The following is a 24,504-nucleotide window of genomic DNA, read 5'->3' as shown; positions in this document are numbered from 1 at the left end:
TAACCTGGCAGAAACAATTATTGCTTCCAATCTGAACATGCTCACATACTCTTCTTGAGTTGAATTAGGCACTTTAGTTTATTTGAAAATAACATTAAACAGATTCTGTAAATATACATTCTTTTAAAATTAGTTAACAGCTATATTAGAGTCCAATAACAAATTTGAACAACAGACAGATTCAATGAACAATGGATTATGCACATGCATTTCTTTAAAAAAAAAAGTGGTATACAACGTTAAAAAAATATATGATCAATAAGTTATGACAACAACATATGTTTTTACATTGCTTTAACTAATAAAAATAAGTAATACAAGATTCAACTAACTTTTTAAGTCAGTTTAATGTGATTTAACTTGAAATGACCAAGTTGATTGTACTTTTTTTTTACAGTGTAGTTTTAAAATAAACTGCTGCATTCCATTTTTAATTAAATCTTGACTAACAGGACAGGAAGTAATTGCTCCTCAGCACACGGAGAAGCCTCTTACTGTTGGATGTGAACATATACATCTTTGTCCTGCTGTAGAGATAAATGTAACCTGGAAGAAAAAAATCATTATCTTTATGAGGTCTAATCATTGTACTTTAATGCTTGTAGAAAATTGGTTAAAAACACTTACCTTTGGACAGGTGGGCTGCTGTAATCTCTCCGGTCATCCCTGGAAATCCATCTGCCAGTCGTTTGGGATACCCTGTGTCCATCTTCTTCGTCCTCTCATCATAGCTACCCCAAAAAAGAGAAATGTAATATTCCAACAGTTTTTTTCCAATAGTTTTTTTCAGAGTAAAATCCAAGGGTTTTTGTTTATGCTTTGGCACTTGACCAACCTGTAGTACATCTTGTCAACGAAGAGAAGTGTTTTTCCTGAGTTTTTGTCGTGGACGGCAGCATTAACTTTTCTTGCGGATAATGGCAGACCAAAGCGGCTGAGAAGCTTGGGATAGCCCGGCTCAACGTTGTTTCCATTAAAAGCCCAGACTTGTCTACCTGTAAACAAAGACCAGCTATGCTAAGAGGTTTTCTGAGCATGGATACAGAGATGGTAAGTGTGATTGTGGTTTAAGCATTCCCAGATTGTTTGAGAAAATACCTTTGAAAAAGATAACTTTTCCTTGCACTGGATTTTCGTAAGCAGCATCTATATTGTCCGGAGAGTTGGGCCAGAAACTCTTGATCAGTTGCGCCACACCTCTGCTTCGAGGACTACGCCAGAAAAAGCTGTAGGAAGACACATGAAGTCATTTCATTTAAACATTTTAGGTCTATATAAAAATCCACAATTTTTTATTTGTTTTTGTGCATTACCTGTCCTTGAAGAACATTGATTCTCCCCTAATAGTTGTAACAGCATCAAAGATCAGGTCAGGGTCACAAGCATTAGGAGCCGTTGGTAATTTTGGATCAGGTTGGATGGGGGTTCTGTCTCTGTTTGGGCCTGAAGGAAATACCACATAGTAAACAAACGACACAAACATTATAGATGTATTCTTGAAGATCTTATTACCATAGAGCGACTGAATCCCTCTGATGTCAACAGAGGGCAGAGAGAAACGACCCGGATCCCTGAAGCTGTATGTGGGAAACATCAGAGTGCCAGGAACGTTGGAATGAGAAAGACCCAGAGAGTGACCAAATTCATGGGCAGCCACCAAGAACAGGACATAACCTGCAGAGAAATTAAGTAGAACAGATTAGGTACAAAAAACACATTTAAACAAATCTAAGGGGTGCCAAAGTAATGAAGTCATTGCACTTTTTCAATCACTAAAATCAAAGAAAGAAAAAAATCTAAAAACTAGCAAAACTTACCTCTTGATGAGCGGAAGCTGAAAAACTCATCATCATCGAAATGTGCATCTCCACCAAGTCCAGGTGAGGGAGCGAAAGCATGAGCCAAAACGCCTTGTGGTCCATCAAATGGGAAAGCATCGCCATGATCTGTAGGAAAGATGTTTTACATTTAATGTTTAATAAAGAATTTAGGTCTTCTTTTTTAATTCTTATAAATCAAAGAACCTGCACTGTTAAAAATTTTCCCGTTAAAAAACAGTAAAGAACTGGCAGCACGGTTGCCAGCAAGTTACTGTTAAATTAACGGTGTCTTACTGTTGGTTAAATTAACAGTTGACTACTGGTTTTGCAAATACAGCATAAAGCTGTTTCTACATTTGACAGTAATATTAAGTAATACAGAAATACAGTCAACTACACAAATATACTACTGTGTAATCTATTGAGTAATGGACAGTTAGCAAAAAGGACAACTTTTCCCCCTGTGTTTTTAAAGATTATTTTCTAAACCTTGTGATTTAATAAATTACCCTGTTGCGGTCTTGCTATAAAATACCAACAGTGAATAAATGTAAAAGTGAAATAGTGAATTAAAAATGTCACAGAATAAAAGCAGCTTTAAGTATTGTTTCAAAACATGTATTTTGTTTATTAAACTTCTAAAATTGTTTTGGGAAAAAAAAGCATAAAAGGACATGTAAGAAAATAACAAAAATTCAAGGTTTAGAAGTTACAACAAATAATAATAAACAAGATGTTTCCAAAATCAGAATCTGAATTACTTGAACAAGTCTTTAAACAAATGACTAAGTATACTGTCCAAAAAATGAACTCTGGACACAAACACAGTGAACGACTCTATTCACCTGATTTTGAGTGAATACTTGCAAAAATATGGATGCAAGAGAACGTGTGTGTGTGTGTTTTGTGTGAAATACTTATATGAAGTCCCACTCAAAATCCATCAACTTTTTAATCAGACTGGAGACACGAGGGTTCACTGTTTTTTTTTTCTGGGCGACCTTCCCAGTCCGTTTTGATATGACTCCTCCAGCCTTGGTGCCTTTTTCTGGATGAACCGCCTGAAAAACAAACGTGTTTGATCAGAATTAGTTACTCACAAAGAACATATAAATTTGCTATATTCTTGACTATTCTTGTATTAAGAACACTTTCTTAACTTTGTCAGGAAAGGAGAGCTTTCTTAATCTTTTGGGGGTGAAAGATGTGATTTGATCTAGAATAAAGATATCTCCTTATTCAAGCTTTTGCATAGCACATCTTACATGCTATTTTAGCAATGTTTTGATACATTTTAACAAATTCACACAATCATCATTTTGGTGTCAAAGATGAGTTTGCTTCCTTCCAAGGTTTTCACCAACACCTCACCACCACCGATGCCCTTTTTATTTCCTTGATCTATGGCTGCTCACTGGGGTTCAAATAGTTTAAAGGAATTTTCTTTATTTGATGCTAGATTCCCTGTTCATTAGGGCCAAATTGTATTGTATCAATTAAACATGCAACATTGCAACAATGAAAAATTTTATGTAAAGCTGCTTTGAAATGATATGCATTATAAAAAGTGCTATAGAAATAAATGTGAACTGAATTGAATGTATGCATCCAAGTATCTAACCTTTGAATGAATTCCAGTGTGCATGCTGCCTCAGCTTGGTATTGAAGATTGAGGTTGTAGAAAGTAGAAAAAACAGCAGCAAGCCCAGACAGAAAAGCCGGCTGGATGCCCACACAAATGATGTGCCCCTCAAGGCTGATCATCCAGTGTTGAATACAGCTTCCTGGTGTTTCACCTGAAACTTTAAAATGAAAAACTGAAGTCAGCATCGACATAAAAACATGAATCTGCCACCGCCAGATTGTAAATGAAAGCAAGGGAAATTGAAATCATTGACAGAGCCCTGTTCTTTTAAAATATGAAATAGTTTTCAACGTGTTGATCATGGACTGGTCTGGGCGGACAAGATGTGTATTGTGAAATTATGTTCTCAACATTGTTAATGGGTTAGTTCAACCATAAAAAGAAAATACTGTCATGAATTACTCACCCTCATGTTGTTCCAAACCCTTAACTTTAATTTATCTTTAGACAAAGATATTTCTAATATTGTTTAATTGTTGTCCATCAATTGAAAGTCCATGTTAAACAGAAACTCAGACATGCTTGCCTGACTAATGTGTGGACTTTAGAATGGACTTTAAAATGCATATGGATTAGTTTTACAATGCATGTATGATCTTTTTGGATCTTCAAAATGTTGGTTACATGAACTTTGAAGGAAGGGACAGAAAAACCTCAGAGTTCATTAAAAATCTAAGCTATAAGCTATAGCTTGTGGGTTTGGAACAACATTGGCCAAGAACATGATAAAAAATGTTTAGATTCTACTATACATACCGATGAGTATGAGCCGAGGGGCTGCAGGGAGAGTGAGTATCCTTTCCACATCAGCAGCCGTGGCAGGTGCCTAGGAGAGTTACAATGATGTGGAAATGAGAACAACTCAATGGACTCATAGACAACATCAACAAACAAACAACAATGCCTTGTATGTATTTTAGTTTATAAATTAAAGGGATACTTTCCCCAAAAATGAACGTTTTGTCATAATTTATTCACACCGAAGTTCAACCGAAGAAAGAAACTCATACAGGTTTGGAACAACTTGAGTGTGAATAAATTATGACAAAATTTTCATTTTTGGGTGAACTATCCCTATATGAAAGATCATCCATTTTGCCTGTTAGGACAATCATAGCATAATAAATAAATAAAAGGAAATGATAACTTACGTCTACAAGAAGGATCAACCCATCCAGGCTCTCAGTGAAGTGAGCCATGAGAAGCTGAATAACACAGAAGGATTGTTCAAGGTTTGGACGCTGTGAAAGGACTGCCCGGACATCTGTATTGGTGGGTTTGTTGCTGAAGAACTCTATGATGGCTCTACCACACTCCTCCATGGAAAGCTCAAGTGCACGCAACACTTTGATGTCAGTTAGAAGCTCAAAATGACCATAAAGTTAAATCTCTCTTAAATCTGCAATGGCTGGTGTTGGTAGCACATTTATTTGCTGCCGCTGTAGGCAGAAGGTCGTTTCCAAGAGTTGTTTTACCTCTGCTCTTTCGCCCCCATTTATACCATCTCGACGGTATATCTCCTCCATCCGCTGACGTTTCTGCTCTATGGTTTCATCTGTCTCCTCTGGTGGGAGATTTGGCTGGAACCTGGTACAGCCATATGTATCAGTAGGCCCTCTCTTTAGTCCATCACCAGATGAACGGTGTTGACGAAAGCTGCTGGAGCGGTTTAGATTTTCAATTCGGTTTTTAATTTGAATTAAGAGTGAGGTATAGCCATTTCCTAGTGGCTGACCATTGTCACGTAGATCAGCAAAACTCTGAGGATACTTGCGGATGATGTTTTGGCAGACAGTGGCACATTGTGAGCGTGTTGGGTTTAGCTCTTGCTTCCTCATCTCATCTGCCAAAACTCTGACCATCTGTTGCCGTGCTGCCGGTGAAGGTCTCTTGCCATCAGTAACTGTTGAAAGAATGTCTGCAGGCATGAGGGTCCATGGCACCTGGAATGTCTCTGGCCATGTTTTTTTGACGAGTAAGGATTGGCCACAGTCTTCAGAGCTGCTGGATTCTGGATTTGAGGGTGAGAGTACACTTGACTGACTGGAGCATGGATGTTCTGAAGCACTGCTGCCTGCTGGGGTAATGGGAGGGAGTATTTGAAAGTCCAAAGTAACCACCTCTGTCTCTAAAAAAGAAAAAGAAAATACATGGGACTTTTACAAGAAGCTCTAACAAAAAGGCTGGTCAGAACTAGGGTTGTGCCGATGGACGATATCATCGTCCATCGTGATGGCTGACCGACATCACGATGGAGAGCCACCATCGTGATGCCACGCCCCCCACCTTGTCAGACCAGCCCAGTCTCACGGCAGTTCGTTTTCGTGTGTACACCAGTGGTTGGGAACCTATGGCTCGTGTGGCTCGCAAGGTCTCTCACCCTTTACCAACAAACGATAACAAAAATGAAGACGTGTGTGTCCAGTGCTGTTCGCGAGTGTCACGAGTCACCACAGCAATCAACCAAACGCTTACGTTTCTATGGTAACCTAACAGTTACAGCTCCTGCACTGGGATTCAAGCAGAGCATCTTGTTTAAGGTGATGGCGAAATTCAGTTTAAAACAGCAATGAAAATGTAAAAGTAGGCTTTATAAACTTTGATATATCCTTTTATTGAAACGGGTGCTTTGCCGTGCAAAGAGAAACATTTCACACGTTTGCCGCTGGTACTTTCACTTTTGCCGCAGAGACCCTTTATGTCCTATAAATGCATCGTATTGTTGATAATCCGCGCAGATTTCAGTTGACGATTATGTAAAATCAATAACAAAACATGAATGAGAAAGAAAAGAGCAGGATGTGCTATTGAAAAGGAATATTAAAAGCACGATAAGTCACGAAAGAGAATTGAATTCTACTGACAGGATGCTGCGCGCGCGCGCCGAGCGCAACATGGTCAAGTAGTCTTTGTCTTCGGTTGCGCGCCTGAACGGCCAAATAAACATTTCAAAATGCCAAGCCGAGTATTCCCGTGGCGTAAACACGGTAGATGTAAGTAGCTACAATGTGCACTCTCTCTCTTAGTGATCGTCAGCATCCCCCCCCCCCCCCCTCCTCCCTCCTCCCTCCTCCATGACGATATCATCGTCCATCGCGATGTTTTACTGTAAACATCGTCAACTGCCAATTTAGGGGACATCGCCCAACCCTAGTCAGAACTACTATTTAAGAATTAACAGTAAATTGAAAAACAGATACTGTACAATTTCCATCAACATTACCATTTTTAAAGGCTTCCAGAAGCTTCCGTTGTTGAATGGCTGGCAGTAGCTCAGAAATATCTTCTTGAGTGACATACTTCAGGTCTTGTGTAGATTCAAGTCCGGAGCTTAATAGTTTTTCTGTCAATGCATCTTGAGTGTCTTTGGAAATTTTTGGCAATGCTCTGAGTATGATGCCCCTCAGGTCTTCATTCAGAGTACTCATACTACAATAAGGGAAAAGAATGGTGAAGAACAATTAGTTCCATGGCACCAATTGAATATCGAGGTAGAGGGTAATAATCAAGAAGGTCCTCCTGATTGACACAGCAGTAACAGTTCTTGATTGGTGTGACACAGTGAACACCTACATCATGCATACACGAAGCCTTACACTTTTCAGTGATGAAGTAGACTGCTGAATTTTTGTGGGCGAGTATCATTTTAATCTTACCAACTTCAAGCCCATCCTCATCCTTACTTATAACTACATACATGTTTTTTTGGTATTTGGTTCCTTTTACAGTTGCTTCATGAACACTCACGGTATTTTCAGGTCCAAAATCATAATTTGCCACCGATTCCCTGATGCTATCATTGTAGTCACTTGAAAAAAAAGCAGTAGCCTTTTCTACTACAATCACTGGTGGGAAGAGACTGCCAGCACTAAGATATGCTTGAAGAAGCTGGTGTCTCTCTGCAAGGCTTGAGCACACATTTTTAAAGTTGTGCAGTTTTCTTGCACACTGTTTGAAGTAGGTGTGCTTGCTTTCGAACCGCAGAGTCCACAAACGAATAAGTGGCCCGAACTGAATGATGAGCTCTGGATAATGGCTCATGTAATGATGCTTAGGTTTAAGCTGATGATGGGGAAATGCTTGTTTTCTGGAATGCAAGTATTTCTCTATAAGGACTCTTAAATAGCCTGGTCAGCGGAAATGGCTGGTGCACAAATCAATGCCACAATGTCTCTTAGTTATAACACCATTTGCCATATCTCATTTTCAGCAGGAGATGTAATCTGTCCAATCAACACTGGTAACAATCTGAGTAAACACCAGTTCTGCACAGCGTGGCCACACAGTCTATCACTTCCTGGCCTCACCTCACAAGGTTTGTCATTTGCATCGTTACCTAAATATCTGAACTGATCGATTCTTCGATTCAGTTCAGTGTAAGTAAACTGTTTGTCAACAGTGACAAGATGGTTGATGCACAGTTCAAGGTCAGAAGCAACAACGCCTTCAAACAAATCATGCCCAAGACAAGGAGGCAACCCAGGCTGACACACATGAAACATAGACAGGCTATTAAATAAAGAGTCAAATTTGATACCTCCACTATGAGTGGAATGTACCTTAATGTTCTGAACATGCTCTTTGTATGACTCTGGTGTCCGAGTGTTGGCTTTGGACAGAGGATCTGCTTGAAATGCATCTTTGTGAATTTCACAGTAACGACAGAAGTACTTACTGCCACTGAAATTTTCAAGAAAACCTCCGATATTGTGTGAGCCCAGGTTGTCTCCAGCAATGGCTCGTAAGATTCCTTTGCATACCTCTCCATCAGGTAATACTATGCCATTGGTCTCAATGTCTTGAAGGTCTTTCATCAAGCATCCCATTACCAATTCCTGACCAAAATACTTGAAATCTTGTTCTCTACACAAAAGAACAAGTTGCATCTGGTCAATACTTGACCGGTTGTGTGGCAGTATGTCTGCAAGTGTAAGATACATAGCCAGTATTTTGTGTGTTTTTTTTCCTGACCCCAGTGGGTTCACAACTTCAAATGAATCTTGATAAAGAATCAAGCCTAAAGAGGACTTCTCTGTCTGGGCTAAGTTTTCTTTGATGATTTCACCATCCCACACATCTTCAAAAATATCCTTAAACTGGATATGATCATGTACTTCTCTGTACTGTTTCCACACAGTCTCACAGTGAAAAAGTGCCTCAATTGTCTGTTTTAGTGGGATATACTGCACAAAACACTCCTTGCCAGCTTCATTATGTCCTAGACAAATGGGCATAGGTTCAACATAATTAAAACTGTTCTTGAACACTGTTTTTCTGCGCTGGTCTGTTTTTAGTGTGTGGCTATTACAGGCTTGTAAGAGATCGTCTGCTTTTAGACTGTCCATTACATTATTAATGGAAGACTCTGGAACTCCAAGTGTAACCAACTTCTCATTTAGTTTAAAAAGTAAGTGTGACTGATTCACATCATAAACTGACTGCATATCTTCAATTATAGTCTGAATGACTGAAGATGGAAGCAGTAACTTTGATTTCAGATAAAACAGAGCAAGATTCTTCAAAAATAATGTCTCATCAATATTTTCCGGACTAACCTCCAAATGCTCTCTGTTTCCAACTACATCGATATGTTCATCGGTTATCATATCACTGTAAATATTTTGAAAGCTTTCAGCTTCAGTCACATGTGCTGTGGTAACAATGGATTCAGTTAGATTTACCTCAGTTGAATTTTTATGTTTTCTTGACAGGTGAGAGGTAAATGTAGATATTACTGTAAATGATGCATCACACTGCTTAAAGGGGCATGCCACTGTGCGTCCCTCTTTAATGTGCACTTTAAGATGGGAATAAAACTGAGTCAGTGTATCACATTTGGCACTACACAAGTCAACATGGCATGCAAGGTCTACTGCAGGGCACAAATGTGATCTAGGCACCACCACACTCTCCCTGTGATGTCTGTAAAGATGTGATTTCAAAGCTGCTAATTTTGTGAACTTACTGTTGCAGGCTTGGATGCAACAATGAAGAAGAAAGTTAGGCATATTGCTATGGATCCTCATGTGCCTCACATAGGCCACTGTAGTACAACATTGATGTCCACAGAACTGACATGGAAACAAGCCTACAAGTCAAACTGGACAATCCTAGGGCATGAAAAAAAAAAATCTCAGCAAAGAAGAATCTTAACCAAAATAAAATATCCAGAAAAATTACATGCTGGGCAAAGTAACACTGCAGCAGCAATAACTAAACTTTAAATATGAATTAGTGTTAATACATATTCTAAAGTAACACTGCAGCAGCAAAAAAAATTTTTTTTAAATTAAATGTGCATTAGTGTTAATACATATTCTAAATTACGTGCTGGGCAACGTAACTGCAGCAGCAACAACAAAACTTTAAATATGAACGTGTCTTAATGATTATTCTAAATTAAGTGCTGGGAAAAGTAACACTGCAGCAGCACTAGCTAAACTTTAAATATGAATTAGTCTTAATAAATATTCTAAATTACGTGCTCGGCAAAGTAACACTGCAGCAGCAATAACAAAACTTTAATATGAATTATTCTTAATGATTATTCTATCACTTAACTCCTATATTAAACAACTTGGATCTATGCAAAAATAAAGCCACCATTCAAGCAGGCCTAACAATACAATCACTAGTACAGAAAAAAAATCACCCTCAGAAAAGAGATATGTACAGATTACAAGTTTATCCCCATTTGAAAGCACAAAAAGCCCGAAATTGAGGTTTTGTCTAACGTTGGGAGGTTTCCCGAATTATGAAAATCAAGCTGCAACACCGGTCATTTAAGCGCGCTGAGACGTCGATGTAATTCACATGCAACAGTATTTTTACTTGAAGCTTTGCAGAAACTTTGCAGAAGAATTTAACTATGTTGGATGAAACTCACCCTGTAATCGGGAATGAGGCTATCCGTGTCAGGAATCCAACTTCCCTCACAGTTGCAGTTGGTGCTTTTGTCACTGAAACAAGCGAATAAAAAAATAGTTGCAGTTCCAATATCAACAATAGGCCTACGAGTTAGAAACAACTGCAGATGTAATGTATTTTTCTATCACAAAGAGCAAAACAAAAGGGAACTCACCTATTATAAGTATGAAGATGGATGAAAAATCCATGCGTGCTCACTGCAGTCTTCCGATGTCAAGCCAAAAATACTGTTAAGTACCGTTTTGTTTCCTTCAAGCAATGAATAGCCTACGTTAAAATGCCGTTATACTTTGTCTACGTCATTTTACAAAAACAAAAAAACGGAATATACTGTTGAAATTTTGAAATTTACAGCAATTTCTAACAGTGTGGGCTTCAGACATACTTCAAAGAAATATTGATGCGATTAATAATCCTGCTGATGCATCTATCTTCATATATGGCTGTTAAATCATGAATTTTAAGCTATTTAACCATTTGAAATGACAAATTCAAGTGAATTGGGATTCTTCAATTTGGTGTACAGTAATTACAACAGACATATATTCAATAAATGATTTTACAAGTGCAATTTAATGGCGCCATTGGTCTTGGCAGAAATGTTTTCAGTCATGCAAGTACTAACAGCTCTTATCTCTTTGAATGGGGAAACATCAAACTCTCCAAAGCTGTTCGCCAAGCAAACTTACGATTGATTGGACTAATTGGCCTGCACTAAATATCATCAATTCAAATTATTTACACTGAAGATAGATAGATGATAGATGGATAGATGGATGGACATAAAAGTAAAAAGAAGGAGTAAAACTTACATTTTGTTCCAAAGGAGATCATGATGTCAGCTGTGCCTCTGTAGATACGGGTGAATCTCAAAGCAGTGACGTCTGCCCACACTTGTAGGGCTCTTTTGATGGAATCATCCACCTCTGCTACTGACATGTCAGGGGTGTAGTTCACAATCCTGAGGAAAAGGACCACAGTCGGTTTCTGCTTCTCTTTTTTCTGTGACACCAAGAGAACTGATATTATACACACCTGTATGTGAGCTTGTTGGTCTGCCATTTGGGTCTGCCTCCAAACGTAGAGTACGCAGCAACATCTGGAACTCCACAGCGGGGCTTCTTCATCACCTCCAGTGTTTCTTGGTCCAGCGTGTCAGTGACCTTGATTCCAAAAAACCTTTGCATCTCTTTCATCTTCTCAGTCTGTGGACTGGCACTTCGTTGGAAGACAGTTTTTACATCTGTTAGATTGTAAAAACTCTTCAGGTAATGCTAAAGAGAAAAAAAAAACATGGAATTATAGGAGGAATTGTAATGTAAGAGTAATGACCAACAAAATTATTAGTCCTATATGAAAAAAATGAACACTAGAAGTCAGTGAGTCTTTTGTATTGTTACAGATCTGTAGAAAAGGAAGTTAGAAACACCTACCGTCGATCAGATAGGCTCCTGTAACTTCTCCAGTCAGTGCTGGAAATCCATCAGCCAGTTTTTTGGGATTTCCTTTGTCCATCTTCTTCAACATCTCATTATAGCTACCAAAAAAAGGGAATATTTTATGTCTTTTCGGAGCAAATCTTAAGGGCTTTTGTTTATGATACGGCACTTGACCCACCTATAGTAATATATGTCAAAGAAGAGCAGGTTTTATTTTTTTATCTGTTGGTATTTGCTAGAATCCATGATACCATGAATCTAAACAAGATGTCCAGGACCTCCAGCAAAAAAATAGGCCCACAACATTAAAGATCTAGCAGTATATTTAACCATGGGCATGGGGAACGTTTTATCCCTGTTTGCACTAAACCCATCTGGGGGTTTGCTGCCAAAAAGCTCTTTTTTTATTTTTTATTTCTTGGGGTGCCCCCCCAGGTGACACGAGCTCCTCATGTACTCGTAAAAATGCTCCGATACCAACAACTGATAGGCCTACAGGCAGCGTGTGTGTAAGTGTGTGTGTAACACATAGCTGTGGTGCGCGAGCTGATAAGAAAAAAACGTGCAGTGGATTAGAAATAGAGGAGAAATTTTTACCTATTGTTAAAATTAGGCCCTATAATAATAATAATAATAATAATAATAAAAAATACTTCTTTCCATTAGACGAAATTACAAAAGAAAAAATAAAAGATAAAAATAATCTTGGAAGGAAAGCATTACGAAATAAAAAAACAGAAATACAGCAGGCTTATCGGAGAGTTCGAAACATTGTGAGGATGAGAACGAGAAATTTAAAGAGAAAATATGAAGAAGGAATAGCCAAACAATCTAAGTATAAACCAAAGGTTATATGGAATTATATAAATAAAAGGACAAAAATAAAAACGGCAGTGGGTGATCTATATTGCAATCAGAATAATACTAATTCTATAAAAACAGAGAAAGATATAGAAAAGGCAGATATATTGTCAGAATACTTCGCCAGTGTATTTGTTGAAGAGCCTGATGGGCAGATACCCGAGGTACCAAGGTTGGAAGTTCAGCAAACAGAAAATATTGAAATAACAGTTGAAGATACAAAACGGCTTTTACAGGAAATTAATGTATATAAATCCCCTGGACCGGATTTGATACATCCTAGGATTTTGAAGGAACTGGCGACTGAGATTGCTGAACCGCTAACAGTACTATTTAACAAATCATTAGAGGACTCAGTTTTACCAAATGACTGGAAAGATTAGTGCAATTTTTAAAAAAGGAAATAAATCTCTAGCTGGAAACTATCGGCCAGTCAGTTTAACGTCAGTTGTTAGCAAAACAATGGAAAAATTGATAAGGACATATATAGTCAATCACATGAAAATTAATAAATGATTTAGTATTAAACAATATGGTTTCATATCTGGGCGGTCAACCTCTCTTCAGTTACTCACAGTTTTTGACAAATGGTCACAAGCCTTGGATAGAGGTCAAACAGTAGACTGTATTTATCTGGACTTTCAAAAAGCCTTTGACACTGTCCCTCATAAAAGACTACTATCAAAGTTAAAATCTTATTGTTTAGACAATAGAGTTATTTATTGGATACAGGATTTTTTGCACAATAGAAAACAACAGGTAGTGAATGGTGCTGCCTCAGATTGGAAGCCGGTGACATCTGGGGTCCCACAGGGATCAGTCTTGGGCCCTGTTCTATTTGTAATATATATAAACGATCTGCCAGATATGATGCAGTCTGATGTTTACCTTTTTGCAGATGATACTAACATTTTTAGAATAATAACAAGTGACACAGACCGAGCCTATCTTCAAGAAGATCTAGGTAGTACGAGTATGGTGTGACCAGTGGCTATTAAAGATGAATCCTGAAAAGTGTAGATACGTCGTAGGCTGTGTGTAGCGCGCGTACCCTACGGCGTACCCTGACGTGCACCTCTCCAAAAATGTAACAACGCGTCAATTCTACGCGGACACAAGCGCTGTGATTGGTCTGCCAGAACCCCTCCCTCGGGGTTTCACATGCTCCCTAGGTGCGCGTCAACGCGGACAACGACACAGAAGTATAAATTAAAACCAACACGTTGCCTACGGCGTATAGGCTCCGGCGTAGGTCCGACGCAGAAGTATAATGAGGCCTTCAGGCTCAGCTGGAAGACGCATTTATTTACCTGAGACGAGTGGAGAAGGAGCGCAGTGCATGCAGTGACATCATGTCAGAATCACATGCAATAAACCTAACTTTATCACTATAAATATAAACAAATAAGATGGCTTTTAGTACTCACTATCAAGCTAGCATATCGATACTGGTAAAGTTTAAAATATATTTTGTTTGATTCGGTAACGAGCTATATTTAGGCTATAGGTAACGAGCTATATTTATAAGGCAAAGCTAAAAACAGGTTGCATTGATGCACGTTTTTCCATTACCATCAGTTAAAACTGATGAAGGTGAATTTCGTGCAAGATTCATAACATATACGGTGTTTTGCATGTAAGAGTTTCCATGATGAAAACATTGTTGACTCTGATGAGGACTAAAGTTACACTCCGGAGACAAGTACCGCATCGTCGGTTCGAGCCTGGAGCCATGGCAGTGGCTTTGGCCCAACCCACAGATGTGGTGAAGGTACGGTTTCAGGCTCAGATCAGCGCTGGGGCCAATAAACGTTACCATGGCACGATGGATGCATACCGGACCATTGCAAAGGAAGAAGGGTTTCGTGGTTTGTGGAAAGGTGAGCGTTGGGCCCAATTATGTCAATGTTTATATATGTATATATTATATATTATATATATATATATACACACACACACACGTATACATTTATTTATTAATTTTTTATATAAATTTAACAAAACTACAAAACTAAACAAAATGTTACAACTACATTCATATTTGTTAAATTTATACAAGTGTAATTAATAAACAACTTAAGTTTAAAAATAGCTTTTAAAAAAATTATACATTTAAATTACGTTATTTTAATGCAGTTTATTTTACTAATATGTAAATAACTTATTTTATTAATAATATAACAAAAAAATGTTAAATGTAATAAACATTTCGTTAATTACATTTATTTCATAATACTTATATAAATATTTGAATTTTATTATACTATTACCACTACTAATAATACTTTTTAAATATATAAATTATTTTAATGCATAGTTTTTATTACTACTAATACTATGTAATTAAATAACTTATGAATGTTATTTTAAGTTTATTATTTGCGTTTATAACTTAAAAAAAAAAGTATAAGTAATAAACAAAAAAATATGATGTACCTAAAGTGCATTAAATATATGGTGTAATTTATTGTTATACATTTTATTCTCTCCCTTCTAATTTATACTACCCTTTCTATCCTTTCTAAGGAACTGGCCCAAACATCACCCGCAATGCCATTGTAAAGTGCACTGAGCTGGTGACCTATGACCTCATCAAAGATGCACTTATAAAATCAATGCTGATGACTGGTAAGATGAGGTTGCAAAAAAAGTATTGCAAACTTGAGTAAGACTGAAACAGAAACATTTATAGCTGCTCTTCTTCACAGATGATCTTCCCTGCCACTTCACATCTGCATTTGGAGCTGGTTTCTGCACCAGTTATTTCTTCTCCTGTTGATGTTGTGAAGACAAGATACATGAACTCCGCCCAGGGCCAGTACAGCAGTGCCCTCAACTGTGCTGTAGCCATGTTCGCTAAAGAGGGACCAAAGGCTTTTTACAAGGGGTCGGTTTTCTTGACCAACTACAGCTTTACTGTAATGATTGGAGGATGAATGTAGAATTGACATCTGTTTGTTTTCTTTTTAGATTCATGCCATCGTTTCTGAGGCTGGGCTCCTGGAACGTGGTTATGTTTGTCACCTATGAACAGCTGAAACGGGCCCTGATGGCAGCGCGCCATAACTGGGTCACTCCTCTTTAAGCGCATAGAATGCTGTTAGTTGAGCTTTGCTGATGTGGTTCTAACTTTCTCTTGACTTTAGATTTTCTGTGTGAATTGTTTACATGTCTATTAAACTTGATCTTTGGGTTTTACATGGTTCTTCTGTCTTTCAGAATCTGTGAAATAAAATTAGGCTATTAAAAAAAAACACCAGTTTAAATCGGTTTTGTGTTTAATCCTCAGAATCAACATTTCTAATGACTGACTGGACTTTAAGAAGTCTGGATTAGTTTTCATGAAAGGGCTCGTTTTAGAAGCTGTTTCTTTTCAGCCGAGAGCTTCTCTGGGAAATGTGTAATGAAGCGAATGATCAGGTCGCCTCTCTTGGATGGGTTGTTGGCTAGTGGCATTCCCTCCCCGGTCACAACGTTGGTGTACTGAGGGCTGTAGTACAAAGAAATTAAAATGAAACTGTCTTAAATATGAACTTTGTTCATAAGTTCTGCTGAGTAACATATAAATGTGCTTGTTAAAAAAGATAAAATGTTTTACTCACTGCACAATGTCATTAATGGGGATGTTGAGAAGCCTGCCATCTAGTGTCTCAACTTCTACTGAGAAACCAGTCAAAGCCTGTAGAGTTACCATATATTCAAAGACAAAGTTAGATTTATGAAACTTAAACTGACGATTCAATTTAAAAAAAATTACATTTAGAGTGAAACTATTCATTTTTAAAATGTTGGTCCAATTGAGACCCCATCACATATTCAGCATGAAAACTAGACGGAAAAGATGGAATGCCTCTCTGGTCATGATCTATTAGAGTGTGAAAACATGTATATTTAAATCCACTGAAATATGCTAAAACAAATTTTTCTCACCTTCTCAAGAGAAATATTTGCTGTGTAGTACAGATCATCATTTTGGCGGACAAAGCGTGGGTGATGCTTTTGGCGTATGATAAACACAATATCTGCTGGGATGTTGTTTGGTCCCTGTGGAGAAAAAGATTCAATTCTGTTATGACCAAGGTCTATTTACAACCACGACAAAACAAAATTGTGATAAAAATGTGTTCTTTCATGCCTGGTCTCCCTCTTTTGGAAATGTGATCTGTGTCCCTTCGTTCCATCCTGCTTTTACAGTGAAGGTTAAAATTTTGTCTTTTATGCTGGATGTGTGTCCATCCTCATTCATGACCTGTATCAATTTATGAAATTAATTTCTCATGAGTCCATATGATTTTATCTTTACCCTTGTCTGCAGAACTTACCCTACGGGATATCTTAATTTTTTTAGTGCATCCATAATAAAGGTCCTCCAATGCAAGATGAAGGTCTCTCTCTATTGGTGGATCCTGTAACTTTTCTTTTTGCCCACGCAAGCTCTGAAAAGCTGCGTTGACCTCACTGCCAGTACCAGTGAAGAAATCTATGGAGAATGAGTTAGCAGATATTACTAATCAGAGCTTGGGTTCTTCAAAACACCATGGCATTATGAACATCGATTGAACCAGCTTCACACAGAAAAATGATGGCTTAAAAATAACCCAACTTGGGTTGTTTTATAACCCAACCGCTGGATCAATATTGCACCAGACCAACAGTAGTTAATTTGACCCAGCAATATGGGTTGGTCATTTTTAACCCAACAGGTGAGTTAAATATTCTACCCAAATGCTGGGTCAATTTAAATACATTTATGGGTTGATTTAACTACATATTTGTTATATAGTGTACCCAAATGCTGGGTCAATTTAAATACATTTATGGGTTGATTTAACTACATATTTGTTATATAATGTACCCAAATGCTGGGTCAAATTAATTACAATTCTGGGTTGATTCAACTACGTATTTGTTATAAAGTGTACCCAAATTCTGGGTAAAATTAACCCAAATGTCAGATTAATTCTAACACATTACAGTACAATTTAAGAAAATAAATTGCAATAGATTACCCATAGCTATAAAACTGTTAAACTACAAACTTAGAACAGAATACATGCTAGATGTATGCATATATTATGCAACAAACACTTAAACAATACAAAAACAAAACAACAATGGAATCTGATTTTTTTTTATTATATAACATTAATTAATAGCAACAATATAGTGGAACTGGTGCAGTTCATATAAAAAATAAAGTGGAACTGGTGCAGTGGAGATTTGCATGCCTTGGCCTCATGAAGGTAGTACTCCATGTTTATTCCAGGCTAAAAAAGAATACAAGAGAGCGAGAGTTAGAGAGTGCAAGTGAGTAAGGACCAAATGTCTACCGACTACTATAGTATAATTAAAATATAGACATTGTGAGGACCATTTTCCTGGTCCTCGCTAGAGAAATTGTTTTATGATAAAGTCTAGTTAGCTTTACAATTTGGAAAAGATTCGGTGCATTTATAATTCAAAAAGTTGAACTGTAATAGTCTACATTTCATTGCACATAACAAAATATTTTCAGGTGGGTAATCCATCGACCGGAAGTTGAAGCCGGCCGCGTGCCGCCATCTTGTAGCAGAACTTCACTTGCGTTGGCATTCCATTGACTCCCATTCATTTTGGCATCACTTTAACAGTGATTAACTTTACATCTGAGGCGTTTAAAGACTCCATTTGTCCATTATTTATTTCTACATAAATTCTACATTTCTACATTTCATGTAAACACAACAATGTATAAAGGGCTCCATTACCTTCTATGTTACATTATGGCCCCGTAGAAACAGTTTTTGTAAAAATAGGCTAACGATTGCGTCATAACCACTCGACTCTCTGTCGCACAGTAGAGAAATTACCGTACAGACAGGAGGAGAAGCTCGCAGGCAATCGGGGGGACGTCAAGGGAGAAGCCCATAGATATATTATACTGTCAAAATAATTAATCAGAATACTTACTCCTGCTCACTCACGGCAAAAAAACTCTTTGCTCAAGCTCGCCGTCTCTGCAAGATTAACGTTGGCAGTTTGCACGCACAGCTACTAGAAGATTTACATCTGTCAGACAGGTTGCTCACGTCATCAAGCTTAGAGTCGGTTTGAGTCTGCGCGTCAGGAACAGAAGTGCTAAAATAAAAATAAAAACATCGCTAAAAATGGCCTTCACTTGTCTCAATTGAGTTCCAATGAGATGGCTCTGTCCACTTCTTATACTGTCTATGAGAATTGCATGCCTTGGCCTCATGAAGGTACTCCACCATGTTTATTCCAGGCTAAAAAAGAAAGAATACAAGAGAGCGAGACTTAGAGAGTGCAAGTGAGTAAGGACCAAATGTCTACCGACTACTATAGTATAATTAAAATATAGACATTGTGAGGACCATTTTCCTGGTCCTCACTAGAGAAATTGTTTTATGATAAAGTCTAGTTAGCTTTACAATTAGGAAAAGAGTCGGTGCATTTATAATTCAAAAAGTTGAACTGTAATAGTCTACATTTCATTGCACATAACAAAATATTTTTTGATTAAGTCATAGAGCATATAGCTCACATTACAGAAAACAATTTAAAAAACGATTCAGACCTCAATTGACCTAAAAAGCCATAAATTGATTGATGATATATCATTACAATAAACATGCTCAGAAAATGCGTGCGGCCCACCTATCTGACTATCCTATCTGCCGATGGGCAGCGGGGTTAAGTGGTCAGATAGATGGGCCGCAAATGCTTTGTAGATTTAGAAGACTTCTTTAGAGTCAACCTCATAGAGTCAGGTCCAAATGGGTTAAAATACAAAAGTGTCAACTTTCTGATAAATATGTTAATTTCTGCACTCAATACTTTGTTGGTGCCTGTTTTAGAACAAATTACTGCATCACTGCGGTGTGGTACAGAGGTCACCAGCCTGTGGCACTGCTGAGGTGTTCTAGAAGCCCAGGATGCTTTGACAGTGACCAACTTAAAGGTGAGGTATGTGATTTGCAAAACGGCCGGCAGATTTTGAAAATACACAACTCAAATGGTCCTACCTTCTTTCCTTTGACTTCCCATTCGAAGAACATGAGGGGGATGGGAGAGGGGGGGATGGTACGACCGTTTGATTGACGCACTTACTGTCCAATGATTCTAGGTGGTCTTGGAAATGATTGGCTGGAGTTTTTCGAGTCCTGCCCATTCCACAGATGATTAAATTGCTTAATTTTCATTTCAGTGCTTCTAACTCAGTGGCTGTAAGTGGGTTAGGAATAGGATTAAGTGATTTTGAAAAAATGGACAAAAAAGAGAATTACATACCCCACCTTTAAGCTTATAGAACAGCTATTTTCCAAATACTGTCAGGCTATATTTGATGCCTGTCCCCAAAAGTATAGTAAAACAAACCTGGATATGCATGTGTGCGTGCACAGTCTTGAGCTCAGATATGTTGATAAAATGAATAAAGTTTCCCCTTTAGATGTATTTGAGGACTTGCAGGCTTATGGTCGATGAAGGCCAAGCTGCATTCCTGAATGGTGTGGCAAACCACTTTCGCACCGCGGCCATGGCCAACTCTCCCAAGTTGTAGGTGGAAGCAAGGCTGGCAGCTGCCTCAGGGCGAGTTCCCCAACACCATCTGTAAGATATAGGTGTCAATACGATGTGGAATGGCATACCTGTGATTTCACAATCCCCGCAATATCATTGCATAAATATCCTGCATATTCCATCGCATTTTTTAAGAAAACGTGCCACATAATCAAGGATTTTTGCCCGCAACAATCACAAAAAAAAAAAACTGCGTTTTTCTGGAGGGACTGGTTAATGTTATTAGTTACACCGGTACCGCTGTGTTGACTCTGCTGTGAAAACTTGGTATTTTTTGTACCCAATTAGCATAAAGAGGCTGATGGATTTATTTACCTATTCCTTTGATGATATCACTCACTATTCTCTATTCACTAAGTCACTATTCTGGCCAAAATGATGTGAAAAGTTTTTGGTCAAAAACCTTCAAAAATGTTGGAAAGAGGAATGCTAAGGTAGGTACAGGATCTTCTCAGCATAGATGGGTAGCCAAGTTTCAAACAACTTTGATGCAGCATCCCAATGCAGGACAAGAAAGTTCTGTGCAATCTATAAAATGGAAAACACATTTTTAAAACCAATTCAATGTAGCACACTAATAAAACGTTTTAAACAATGCATCCTCATATTCAAGATCATATTTCCCTATACCTACCATGCCTTTGGTCATCAGGCGAGGGAACTCTTCGAGGATCTGATCGATGGTCCAATTGTTGTCCCTAATCCACTTGGCCCTGTAGACTGCCGTGTTCTGCATGTAGGTCTCTATCTGGCTGAGGGGCTGAGAATTGTTTCTCAACCATTATTTAAGCTGTGACGCACGTTCGTCTGATATGATACTATCTGATAGGGCTGTAGTCAAGACCACCTTTGTCGAGTCCAAGACAAGTCCAAGACCAGGACTAGTCGAGTCCAAGTCAAGACCGAGTCCAAAAAGGTTAGAGTCCGAGTAAAGACAGAGTCCAGGACAGGAAAAAAAAAAAGTCTGCTAAAAAAAAATATAGGCTAGCCTATAGAAATTAAATCATTATGTAATAATGAAATAATGAATCATTTTAATTTTATTTAAAATAATTGACTAATTCAAAGAACAACAAAAAAATAATAATTATATAGGCCTAAAGGAGCACACACATTCGTTTCGACTGTCTGATCAGCCTTACATTCTGTTCCTGTCAATCATACACGCGATGTCAACCAATTAAACTGCATGAGGGAGGGCCGAGCCAACTCACACACACAAGAGATGCGGATAAACCGCGGATCGGGCGGATGACGTGACGAAAAATAATATTTTAGCCTACCACTCGTGGAATAGGCAAAGAAAGAAAGGTAAGAAAAAAAGTCGGAAAACTTTGCCCATTAGATGTGCAAGGCAAGCAGGCTAGTTTTCGGGGTGTTATGGACAATTAAAAATATGAATATTCACGTTGCACTAGCGGTGGACTTTCAGCGAGTTTATTTAAACATTTATTTTTTATAGAGCCGTTTGTGAGTCAAAAGAGCCGGCTCTTTTCAGTGAGCTGAGTGAAACGAGCCGGCTCACGAAAAAGAGCCGAAATGCCCATAGTTATTAGGTGGCCAGTGTTTCACTTTCCCTCCAATAATATTTTGTTTTAATATCGCGGCGACGTATGTGTGATTACTGGGAACATAATAAAGACACCTGGACTCGGTCGAGACCAAAAGTCATATTTAGCAAAACCAGTGGCCGAGACTGAGACAAGTCCGAGTCCGAATACCAGCGAGTCCGAGACAAGTCCGAGACCATAGAAAAGCGGACTCGAGTCCAAGACCGGACTCGAGTACTACAGCCCTACTATCTGATATGGTAGGCTACATTCTGTAAAAAAGAACAAAGTTGTCAGTCACTGAAATATGATTGTTTTGCTTCATCAAATAATTATTCCGTTTAATAATTACCTGGTATGAGAGCTCTTGCAAGAGCGCCATCAACTTAAGTTATACAAAATATAGAGAAAACAATCCTCCCTCTCTCTCTATACAATTCATATGACAAATTGCATAACGTTACATGTAAATTGTATATGTTTTTACTGCACAATAATATTTGTGGCTGCTCACTGCATAGGGCACAGAAATATATATTTCTTAATGTTACAGGCCCCGCGCAGAAGGCCAAGTAACGTTATAGAGACAGTTCTGCAAAATAAGTGCATCCGATCTTTATATGTATACATAACTTAAACCAAACACAAATAAAAGTAAACTCATAATGAACACTATAACCTTGTAACTGGAGTCAATTTGAATCGAATTAAACGCATTCCACAATAACCTCGTGTGTTACAGCGTTCACAAAATGGCGGACAGTCTGCATAGACCTATTCAACGTATTCACAACCCCGAACGTCATTAACGTTACCCGAAATATCTGCGGTATGAACATATACATTTACATCACAGATCTCGTGTGCATATTATCAAGTTGTTGTAACAATAGTACCTGCAAAATAACAGGACAAATTGATGAAACAGGAGACACCGCGTCACGTCGCACTAAAACCTCAGAAGATGTGAGGGGGCGCAGGCGCGCACAGACGGAGTCCTCCTTTCAGTTTTCAAAATTGTCCCGGGTTTCTCACCACAACACAGACTATTCTTACACTAATCCTGTAATGATTTACTTTCAAGACCCACATCTCCACATGAATAAAAATAAACTTTTGCTTAATGTATAACACCTTATTTATTTTTTTAATTAACATCAAACGAATAACCAGGCTATCCGTGCTGATAATGGCTAAATGGCTAACATTAGCTACGTTGTTAGCCTAACCAACCAACCTCGACATCGACAATATACAAATACTACTTTAATAGGTAACGCACACAGACAATGTGAATTAGACATGTGTACACATACCTTGTATTATTTGTTTGCCTCGCTGGATGATCAGTCAGGTTCTCTGCTGTGACGAGCGCTCGGTGTGTGGACTCTGGTGAAGATATGATGACGTTCGAAGCACAAACAACCCACGTGCTGGGCCAAACGATATAATGCTGGGTTGATGGATTTTGACTCAACATATGAGTTGCACAAAATAACCCAAATTCCATATAAATAACCCATAATGGGTAAAGCATTTCATAACCCAGCGGTTGGGTAGATAAAATAACCCAGCATTTTTTTTTTAAATGTCAATTAAAATCATACAAAAAAAAATTAATAAAATAAAATCATACTATAAAAATTACCTGCAAAAGGATTATCACCTCCGAAAAACTGTCGGAATGTTTCATCTGCATTTCCATGGTAGACATATCCTGATGACCAGGCACCATTCAGCTCAGATGGGATTCCTCCTTTTAAACCCTCCTCTCCAAACTTATCATAAGTGGCCTTTTTACGAGCTGCATTGCATGAGAAAAGCCATCACCAACTTACCAGGAAACAACAAATTGAGGCCTGAACTGTGTACTATGTGCTGTTTTCCTTACACAATACAGTGTCAGGACAGGAGCATAGTAATATGAAATAGTGTACATCACTTAGGGAGCCAAAGCTTAACGTTGTATGAACGTTGTTTTTTTTAAATAACAAACAAACATTGAAGTTTTTATGTGATACACGACGTTCTCTAAAGGTTATTTTTAGGTTGTATTCTTATAAATAGCCTATAAACTAGCCTGCCAGAACTTTCTGGGTACCAAAAACTTAAATACAACTGGGAGAACGTCGCAAAATAGTTGTAATATAATATAAAAAACGTTTAATAACGTTATGTCGAATATTCAAGTGCTGCTGCAAGGTGTTTTTTGTATTTTGTGGATGTATATGAGTTTGTCTAGTGAACTTACGGTCGTTCAGCACGTCAAACGCCTCCGCGAGCAATGTGAAGCGCTCGGCGTCGCGCGCGTGGCTGCTGCTGCGCGGATGATGCTTCAGCGCGAGCCGCCGATACCTGATTATACCGGAATAAAACAATCTGCTGCTAGCAAATGATTCCTCAAAATGAACGTAAAACACATTGTTGACTAGTTTATCTGCTTTTAACTGAATTTATATATATTTACAAAACTACTTAGAAATGAAACAAAACGTAACTTACGCCTTCTTTATGTCAACATCAGTGGCGTTGCGGTGTATTTCCAAAAGAGCGTAATAGTCTCTGCCCATCGCTCAACTGTTTATCTAACTTTCCTAATGTATGTTTCTAATATTTACACTTTAACGTATCAGGGCACAAATGCAAACCGGGATTTAGTCAGTAGGAATGAACGTTAGTTTACT

At 38.1% G+C, this 24,504-nt stretch overlaps 4 protein-coding genes and 1 pseudogene across 7 annotated transcripts; 1 reads left to right on the top strand and 4 right to left on the bottom strand.

The window, feature by feature from the left end:
• Positions 1-328: 328 nt before the first annotated feature.
• LOC311077021 (collagenase 3-like) lies at positions 329-23,155 on the bottom strand. Of its 2 annotated transcripts, XM_084105585.1 has the most exons (11): positions 23,137-23,155; positions 11,826-11,929; positions 11,428-11,666; positions 11,205-11,353; positions 1,818-1,946; positions 1,513-1,674; positions 1,314-1,443; positions 1,099-1,226; positions 836-995; positions 628-731; positions 329-546 (listed from the first exon to the last, which is right to left on the bottom strand). In XM_084105585.1, exons 3-11 carry the CDS (start codon positions 11,586-11,588, stop codon positions 446-448), a joined length of 1,224 nt encoding a protein of 407 aa, XP_083961711.1. In that variant the 5' UTR covers positions 11,589-11,666; positions 11,826-11,929; positions 23,137-23,155; the 3' UTR covers positions 329-445. The 2 variants fall into 2 exon arrangements, with proteins under 2 accessions (XP_083961711.1, XP_083961710.1); XM_084105584.1 differs by lacking the exon at positions 23,137-23,155 and having other exon boundaries at positions 11,826-11,963.
• LOC311077026 (uncharacterized protein) lies at positions 2,656-4,787 on the bottom strand (the record flags this gene model as incomplete). Its single annotated transcript, XM_084105590.1, has 4 exons — positions 2,656-2,881; positions 3,442-3,622; positions 4,222-4,291; positions 4,617-4,787. The coding sequence occupies 4 exons, from the start codon at positions 4,785-4,787 to the stop codon at positions 2,797-2,799; spliced, it is 507 nt and encodes a 168-aa protein (XP_083961716.1). The 3' UTR covers positions 2,656-2,796.
• Positions 4,848-10,644, bottom strand: LOC311077022 (uncharacterized protein; the record flags this gene model as incomplete). Of its 2 annotated transcripts, XM_084105586.1 has the most annotated exons (4): positions 10,547-10,644; positions 10,352-10,424; positions 6,689-6,894; positions 4,848-5,593 (listed from the first exon to the last, which is right to left on the bottom strand). In XM_084105586.1, the coding sequence occupies exons 1-4, from the start codon at positions 10,578-10,580 to the stop codon at positions 4,848-4,850; spliced, it is 1,059 nt and encodes a 352-aa protein (XP_083961712.1). In that variant the 5' UTR covers positions 10,581-10,644. The 2 variants fall into 2 exon arrangements, with proteins under 2 accessions (XP_083961712.1, XP_083961713.1); XM_084105587.1 differs by lacking the exons at positions 10,352-10,424; positions 10,547-10,644 and adding an exon at positions 9,431-9,551.
• On the top strand, positions 14,403-15,946 carry LOC311077025 (dicarboxylate carrier UCP2-like; annotated as a pseudogene). The gene is made up of 4 exons (XR_014609555.1): positions 14,403-14,572; positions 15,219-15,320; positions 15,401-15,579; positions 15,663-15,946. The product of XR_014609555.1 is annotated as a dicarboxylate carrier UCP2-like (transcript).
• Positions 15,953-24,479, bottom strand: LOC311077023 (dnaJ homolog subfamily B member 13-like). Its single transcript, XM_084105588.1, has 8 exons — positions 24,323-24,479; positions 24,072-24,175; positions 23,469-23,624; positions 17,015-17,172; positions 16,828-16,941; positions 16,623-16,736; positions 16,295-16,371; positions 15,953-16,182 (listed from the first exon to the last, which is right to left on the bottom strand). Exons 1-8 carry the CDS (start codon positions 24,388-24,390, stop codon positions 16,032-16,034), a joined length of 942 nt encoding a protein of 313 aa, XP_083961714.1. The 5' UTR covers positions 24,391-24,479; the 3' UTR covers positions 15,953-16,031.
• Positions 24,480-24,504: the final 25 nt, after the last annotated feature.

This window comes from Abramis brama, assembly GCF_963993115.1.
Source record: "Abramis brama genome assembly, chromosome: 25".
In the NCBI taxonomy this organism is placed as follows: Eukaryota; Metazoa; Chordata; class Actinopteri; order Cypriniformes; family Leuciscidae; genus Abramis; species Abramis brama.
Note: the sequence above shows the minus strand (reverse complement) of the source record. Positions and strands in the feature narration are given on the sequence as shown.